The sequence below is a fragment of the Xenopus laevis genome, chromosome 1L (genome assembly GCF_017654675.1).
Source record: "Xenopus laevis strain J_2021 chromosome 1L, Xenopus_laevis_v10.1, whole genome shotgun sequence".
Lineage (NCBI taxonomy): Eukaryota > Metazoa > Chordata > Amphibia > Anura > Pipidae > Xenopus > Xenopus laevis.
In genome coordinates this window covers 17,398,565-17,407,174 of record NC_054371.1, presented here as the reverse complement: position 1 = coordinate 17,407,174, position 8,610 = coordinate 17,398,565, and the positions used below count along the sequence as shown (strand labels likewise).

Sequence of the window (8,610 nt, the reverse complement as noted above, 5' to 3'; positions counted from 1 at the left end):
TGGAGCAAACCTTTTACTACTGTATCTCATACCTCATTCACAGGGTCTTATTCCCCAACTTCACTAAGGGTTCACCTTTTAGGACCTTCCATTACTGGTGCCTTGCTGTTCCAGGCTCTCCATCAGATATATTTACTTAGAACTGTCAGGGGAACACTTTAATCTGGAATGGGAAACAACTCCCCCACCCAACTGAAAATAAGGCCAAGCTCTTAGCTAACCAAAGTCAGAGGAGTTCCAAACTAATAGGGATTCAAAGCTTTAGGGGAAGTTAACCCTGGGCCCCTACTTATGTATACATTTACTTACATATAGTGCTAGATAGGAATACACACACACTATAGCACTAGATACAACTAAACACACTAAAGCACTAGATACAACCACACACACACACACACACACTATAGCACTAGATACAACCACACACACATACACTATAGCACTAGATACAACCACACACACACCATAGCACTAGATATGTGCTACATATTTGAGTGCCATTTGAGTGTAGAATATGGGGCAGATTTACTAAGCTCGAGTGAAGAATTCAAATGTATTCGAAGTTTTTTTTTGGGTACTTCGACCATTGAATTGGTCAAATTCGATCGAATCGACTGATTCGAACTATTCGAAGTAAAAATCATTTGACTATTCGACCATTCGATAGTCGAAGTACTGTCTCTTTAAAAAATGCTTTGACTTCATACTTTGCCACTTTAAACCTACCGAAGTGTAATATTAGCCTATGGGGACCTTCCCCAGCACTTTTTTAAAAATTTTTTGATCGAATAAAAATCCTTTGATCGATCGCTTAAAATCGTTCAAATCGTTCGATTCGAAGGATTTTATCGTTCGATTGAACGCGCATTTGCGCTAAATCCTTTGAATTTGATATCTGAATTTGAAGGATTTAACTTTGAGGGTCAAATTTGAGGGTTTATTAACCCTCGAAATTCGACCCTTGATAAATGTGCCCCTAGGTGTTCTAAAGTAAAATTATATTCTTGTTTCTATATGGGCTGATTCACATCTTTAATATATTGAAAACAATATAGGGGTGGCCTAATTTTGAACGTAGGTGGAATATTGTACTCTATTTCAAGTCTTGAAGGGGGATCTAAACACTGTTACTCAACTGTATTTTACTCAACTGCTTCTGGATTACAAAGCCCAGTATATTTTAACATCTTACAAAGGATTAAATCACCAGGGCAGCGGCAGTCAGCAACCCCAGAGTTGTATTTTTTTATTATTATTATTATTTTTTATATGGCGCCATCATTTCTCACATTGCATTACAGAGTAAAGGCATACAAATGAAAGTCCAAATACTTTACATATACAGGCAAACATTTGAATTAAATAGAATGAAACAGAATGAAATCACAGTTACAATTGGATATTGCTAGAAATAGGAGGAGGGCCCTGCTCACAAGAGCTTACAATCTAAGAGGGAGAGGGCAAGGGTAAACAATGTGGTTTTAGAGTTTCTGTTAATATAGTTTGTAATATTATGTGCAGAGCAAAAGATAAAAATCAGTAGTAAGTGGTTGTGTGAATGGCAAGTAAAGGGTTGGAAAGGTGGTCATGATGCTGAGTGCTTTGTTTATTGGATGGAATAAATAGTTGGCTTGTATTGATCATTTGAAAGCAGGGAGGCCCTGAGAGTGTCTGATGGGATGGGACAGAGGGATCCAGAGTATGGGTACAGTACATGAAACTTCCTAGATGTGGGAGTGAGAGAAAGTAATGAGTGAGGAAGAGAGAAGGGAGTCATGAACAGATGGAAGGTTACATCTGGGGAGCACTTGATAATTAAGGTGGTTATATATAGTGGTACAGCAAGTACAGTACAAGAATCTTGAATGTAATCATATGTATCACAGAGAAGGGCAGAACCTGTGGAGTGGGAGGCAGGGCCGGAACTAGGGGTAGGCAGAGTAGGCACATGCCTAGGGTGCAAAGGTGGGGGGCGCCAGGCATGTACCTCTCTGTAGCCTATTGCATGACCAGTCCCATCTCTGCCCTGTCTATTTGTGCTTCTGCGCATACACATGTCGCTTTGAGCATGCTTATGTGCGTCAATTTGTACATGCGCATTGAGCGGTAATTCTCGAATGCGTGCCGATTGGTCATTTGTGCATGCACCCGCAAGTGGTCATTTGCGTATGTGCACATCAAGGCAGCACCGGGACTGGCCAGGTTGCTTAGGGGCCTGTCAACCTGTCCCAGCTCTGGTGGGAGGAGAGGTATTTCGGGGGTTGAGGGCTGTGTTAATGATGGATTGGAATGGGGTTAGTTTAGACAAGGGGAGAACACAGAACAATGCGTTACATTAGTCTAAATGAGATATGATGAGGACATGGATGATACTTTTTGTAGTCCAGGGCCTCTGCCCTGCCCTGAAGACTTTACAATCTATAAACAGTAGAAGTAACAGGACTCATGGGTCTTTTATAACTGTTTTTAAAATAAAATCTTTCTTCTTAACATTTTGCAATAAACAGCAATTTTTTGAAAAGCCTTCCCCTACTGAGAATATCATGTCATGCTCTGTAGCTTTATAGAGTATCATGTAAATAACTCACTGGCACAGTAACAGGGAGGTTTTTGTTCAGCTCTGTATCACTGTGTGAGAGGGGAACTGTAACGCTGCTGACAGTAATAATCTGCTGCATCTTCTGCTTCCATTCTGCTGATTGTAAGAGTGAAATCAGTTCCAGACCCACTGCCGCTGATCCGCTCTGGGGTCCCTGTGTATCGAGTACCTGCATTATAGATCAGCAGCTTTGGTGCCTGCCCTGATTTCTGTTGGTACCAGGCTATGGCATTGCCAACACTGCTACTGGCTTTACATGTGATGGTGACAGTTTCTCCTGGTGACACAGAGACATAATCTGGAGACTGAGTCAGTACAATCTGCCCATAGGAACCTGAGGATTGGGGAAATAGTCATTTTAACAACTTAAAGTAAACACACACACAAATAGAGAGAGAGAGAGAGAGAGAGAGAGAGAGAGAGAGAGAGAGAGCGAGAGAGAGAGAGTGAGAGAGTTCTAAATCACTAGGGAAATCGGTGTAAGTGAGTGATGGTATAATTACCTGGAACAGAGAGAGAGAAGAGAGTGGAGAGGACAAGCAGTAAGTATCTCCCCATACTGACAGTAGGAGCAGTGTCAGGTGCAGATCACTGAGACGTCACATAGGAAATAGAACATTTATAGCATCTTATATCTACAGGGAACTCACCACACACTTTGTGTATGCAAAGTGAGATAAGTAATGATATCTATTGTTACTTTAATTTTCCTGATTAACTAGTAAACTGTACATACTAAATTCATGGGCTCTTGCATTTGGCTGTGTGTCACAATTTTGGCATTTTATAAATTTAGTATGTATGTACTATCCCCTTCCCTCGGATATAAAATCAATAACCAGTATCAGATTGCATTTAACAAAATTATGGAACCCCACCAATTCCATTCTGTGTATGCAAAACTGGCCAGTTTCTTTTTCTGCAGGTATCTATGTAACACCAGAATCAATATCAATACAACTAAGGGTAAGGTCATACCTGGAGATTCGGGGAGATTTAGTCACCCGGCAACTAATCGCCTCTTCTTTGGGGCGACAAATCTTCCCGAACGGCTTCCCCATGTCTTGCGCCTGCTAGAATGAGAAATTGCCTGCAGCTTGGCACTGGGGGCAGATTTATTAAGGTTGGAATGGTGAATTCGAATTTTCAATTTTTTTTCGTTTCAGAACTTCGTTTGAATTTAAAAGCACCAATTCTAATGTAAATTAGAATGTGAGATTTATTACACAACAACCATGAAAATAGTTCAGTTTGAATATTTGCCACCAAAAACCTGCCTCGTTCATGTACACGTCATGGGCAGAGGTCCGTTGAGCCATTTGGAGATGTTAATAGCCTTCCTGACATTCAAGTTTTTTTTTTCTAGGAAAACTCGATTTGAATTCTGCTGGGGCTATTCAATCGAATATTAGACGTTTGAGTTTTTTCATACATAACCTGCCATTCGAGTTGAATGGGTACATTCGAATATTTTAGAGTGAAAAAAAATTCACATAAATTCCAAATCCGACCTTTGCTAAATAACCCTCGAGGTGGTTTGGAAAAGACTTTCTGTTAATGTTAGGATTTTCTGAATTAAGTGATTTTTTGTGCCTGAGTGAATGATGGTTTCCACGTTATATCTTGGTATGATTAGGAGTCACTACTTGTTTGCAGTCATTGGACTATAGCAGGGTGACTGTAACAACAATTTTTAATATAGTACAAGTTGATCCAGGGACTGGTCCGATTGCCATTTTGGAGTCAGGAAGGAATTGTTTCCCCTCTGAGGCAAATAGGAGAGGCTTCAGATGGGTTTTTTTGCCTTCCTCTGGATCAACTGGCAGATAGTAAGTTAATAATAAAAAAAAAAGGTTGAACTCGATGGACATGTGTCTTTTTTCAACCTTACTTACTATGTATTTACTATGTTACTATATCAGTAGTCTTGCTATGAGGTGTATGGGTACATTTTAGGCTGCAAATGTGGAGTTTGGTCTTAATGTAATTAATAGTAATAAAAAAAATTACTAGTGACACCAACATTGAAAATATTGATATTAGTTAGTCTGTGCATATAATGTTTTCTTTTATGCAGAAGTCATGCTTTTTATTGCAATGTATTTGCTATAGGGACATTGCTGGACCCTAAACACTGGGATGTGCCCCAGATCATCTGACTAGCTCCCTTGGTTTCATTGAAGGGTTGTATCACCTCTAAGTGAAATGTTAGTATGTAATAGAATTGCTAATTCCATTCCATTCGTTGTCATTATTTATTTATTTTTAGTTTTATAAGTATAAGTATTTGCCTTTTGTTTCTGACTCTTTCAAGGTTTCAAATGGGGTTTGCTGACCCCACCTAAAAAGCCAATGCTCTGTAAGGCTACAAATTTATTGTTATTGCTAATTTGTATTTCTCATCTGTCTAGTAAGGTCATCTCCTATTCATATTCCAGTCTCTTATTCAAATCAGTGCATGGTTGCTAGGGTCATTTGGACCCTAGCTACCAGATTCTTTATAATGCAAACTGGAGAGCTGCTGAATAAAAAGCTAAATAACACAAAAACCACAAATCATAAAAAATGACAACCAATTGCAAATTGTCTCAGAATATCACGCTTTAGATCATACTCAAAGGTGAACAACCCCTTTAACCACTGAAATAGAAATTTATATGTTTTTATATATTTGTAAAAACAGTGCTGTCACTGCATGAGTGAACTTTATTTTCATTGCTTTTGGAGAAACCAGTGAAGTTTATGTGACTAGCAAAACAGATAACCTAATTTCCCCTAGATCTCTCCTGGTAATAGTTGCCCGGTGCTGGCTGGAGGGGTCTGATGAAGGGGCACGCCCCGAAACATTACATCACTTGACAAAATAAACGTGCAGGGGAGATCCCCGCTACACTAGCCTGTGTTGTTTGGCTAATCTTCTTTGAAGTTTATGTGACTGCCAGGGTCATTGTGTCCATTTCACACTGTCCTTACATTTCTGCAGGGCACAAGATCCGGCGCCTCATGGATAGCAGAGAAATACCGAATCGATGATTCTAGGTGGACACCTGTCAAATAAAATGGACAATGCAAGAAATTATTTCATTAACAAGTTTCAATTATAGGACTTCAAATAGAATAATGAGTTTTATAAATACTGGTTATTAGTGATGGGCGAATTTCTCCCATTTGTTATTAGCAGAAAAATCATGAAATCGGAAAGTTCACGAAAAAAACGTGAAATTCGTAAGTTTTCACAAAAAAAATCATGAAATTTGAAAGTTTTCACAAAAAAATCACATTTTCCCGAAAAATAGTTCAAATCCAAAATTGACACAGGCGAACATTCACCAGTGAATTTTCGTGGGAGATTCGCAAATGTATTCGCTGGCGGCGAAATGTGGAAATTTGCCTCAAAACTCATGCCAGGCGAATTTATTCGCCCATCACTACTGGTTATATTAAACCCGTGAATGGCTGTTCAGGGCAGCAACTCCAGTAAAGTGAAATACAAAATAAGTATGAAAATCTTTAAATATGTTGACTGCAGAGAGGTGTTTGTCCCAGTAGCACATACACAGTACTATTTATTTGTTATAAATGCAGATTAAAATAAGATGAGGAAGTTATTAATTCAGCTCTGGAACACTGTGATTGGGAACCAACCCCCTGCTGACAGTAATAATCTGCTGCATCTTCTGCTTCCATTCTGCTGATTGTAAGAGTGAAATCAGTTCCAGTCCCACTGCCGCTGATCCGCTCTGGGGTCCAAGGTTGACGGCGATTAGTACTGTGGATCAGCAGCTTTGGTGCCTGCCCTGGTTTCTGTTTAAATAAGGCAATCCAGGTTTGGATGTTACTACTGGCTTTTCATGTGATAGTGACAGTTTCTCCTGGTGACACAAGGGGTCATATACATTGCTAGATCCAATGTCCCACAAAAAAGGCACAAAAAAGCCACACTCTGTTATTTGGAACACTAACTAATTGTCCAACTTGCCGTTGGCCTTGATGCCCAAAACCCGCAGATCAGGCTGGTTCAGGCAGACCAATTGTTCTCAAAGTAAGGTCGCAGCCAAGTCAACTAAATGCTTGCACATGTAATATTTAATATATCCTTTAAGTAATGTCTTTGTGTTTGCTGGTGATACTTATTTGTGCAAAACTGTACTTTCCATTTGACAAAATTGGAGTTCTCAGCAGTAAGCAAGGTTAAGCACTTGGGCAAAAATAACATGAATAAGAGTTATGAAAGGCTCTCTTAATTGAGCAGAAAGTGGGAGTTTTTGTGGATAAAAGACTTTGCAACTCTAGGCAGTGCCAGTCAGTAGGGGGAAATAACAAACAAACCAATAAGTGTGAGTGCTCTAAAGTGGATGCCGTGGAGAGGACATATTGACACATTGACCTGCCACACGCCAATGTCTATTCTTGTGATAAATGGCACAATTGCAACTATTGATGCTAGGGAACCATGGAGATATCATCATTGACCTGGCAGTATATTCTGATACACTACATAAGGTTAGATACAGATTTGCGCCCAGTAAACCTGACGCAAACGCATTTTTGAATGCATGCTCTGAAAGAGATGCAAACCCCATTCTGAAAATGCTAAATGTATGTTGCATTTGATTTGTTCAAAAAGCCTGCACGATTAAAAAATCGGATGCTATTGCAGCAGATGCAACTTATACAACAGTGGCAATTACATTGGAATTATGGAAAAATATGTTGCATTATGGCAATTTGCAACCAAAATTGCACTTTTCTAATTTGCTAAGAATAGACACAATCAGTGCACTGTGGTTTCTGTTAGGTTTCCTTTTTCTTTGCCTTATTTCATAGTAATGAAACCTCCTGATACTCCTTAATGTGCAAAATAACCTTAAAGTGATTTCTGGATGCCGTTCCACCACAGGGGCCCAGTCCCTCATTATAATACAGTACAGGAGAGTTACTGTGGGTATACTGGTATGGGGATACTGTGGGTATACTGGTATGGGGATACTGGTACTGGTATGCAGGATAACTAATGGCACTCAGGGGCCTAACCAATGGGCTATAAATGCAACAATTCCTGGACAGGTGTCTGTCACATGCTAATTTAAGTCTCCCATTCCCTCATATTATAATAATAAATCTACAATATATATTGATTCCCTGTAGGATTTTCATGTACTGGAAATCTGTCTGTAAAAGGGATCTGCCTAAACATATAACAAGTTTGGGCACATGACATTGCATGAGTTGACATTCTGTGCTGACTAAATTTACATCTCACCTTGTTCAATACAAAGCATCAAAGAATTTAGATTTAGCTAAATGGTGAATCTAAAGTGTATAGTGTGATAATCGAATGTTGTGCTCATAATAAGTTATGTAATAGTAACAATGTATCTGTTTTGTAATAGTAGAACAGAACCTGGTCTTTGCTGACATGTTGTGGCCAATTTCAGGTATAACAGAAGAATCCCATTTCTGCCACATTTAAGGCCCAAAAAAATGTTATCAGAGAGAAGGATGGCTTTAGAAACTCAGAATAGCACAAATACAATCCTATGGACTCAAAGAGTATATAAGGAGACCATCAAGGCCTGAACTTTAGTTCTCTCCTCCTCCTCCAAGGCTGAAGAACACTAGGAGACCTTCTATGCTGTAACCAAAATCATGTCTATGTTTCTGTATCTGTTTCATTCACAATCTACAATAAATACTCTTCATCTTTCAAGAAACCTGTCATTGTGGGCTAAAATCTTTAGCAGACAAAGGATTATCTACATTGCCAATATTTTTCAATGTAATAGGAAACAACCAGTATATAAACAAAATATTCTGTTTTACATAAATACATCCTAGTTCAGCTCATTGCCCATGCCCAGTGTCACTTATACCTTAATAAATTGTATATTTTTTGCATACTATCATGACTGATGTGCCTTGCCCTCTGTGCCCATTGTATGCGAGTATTTTAGTTATACCATCGCTACCATCCCCAGCTTACAGTAAAACTACATTATCCAGCAATC

The 8,610-nt window shown here is 39.1% G+C and overlaps 1 gene segment (V, D, J or C); it reads right to left on the bottom strand.

Moving 5' to 3' along the window:
* Positions 1-2,528: 2,528 nt before the first annotated feature.
* On the bottom strand, positions 2,529-3,256 carry LOC121401927. The segment is given in 2 exon segments: positions 2,529-2,936; positions 3,106-3,256. Coding segments are annotated over 2 exon segments (363 nt in total).
* Between the last annotated feature and the right edge of the window lie 5,354 nt (positions 3,257-8,610).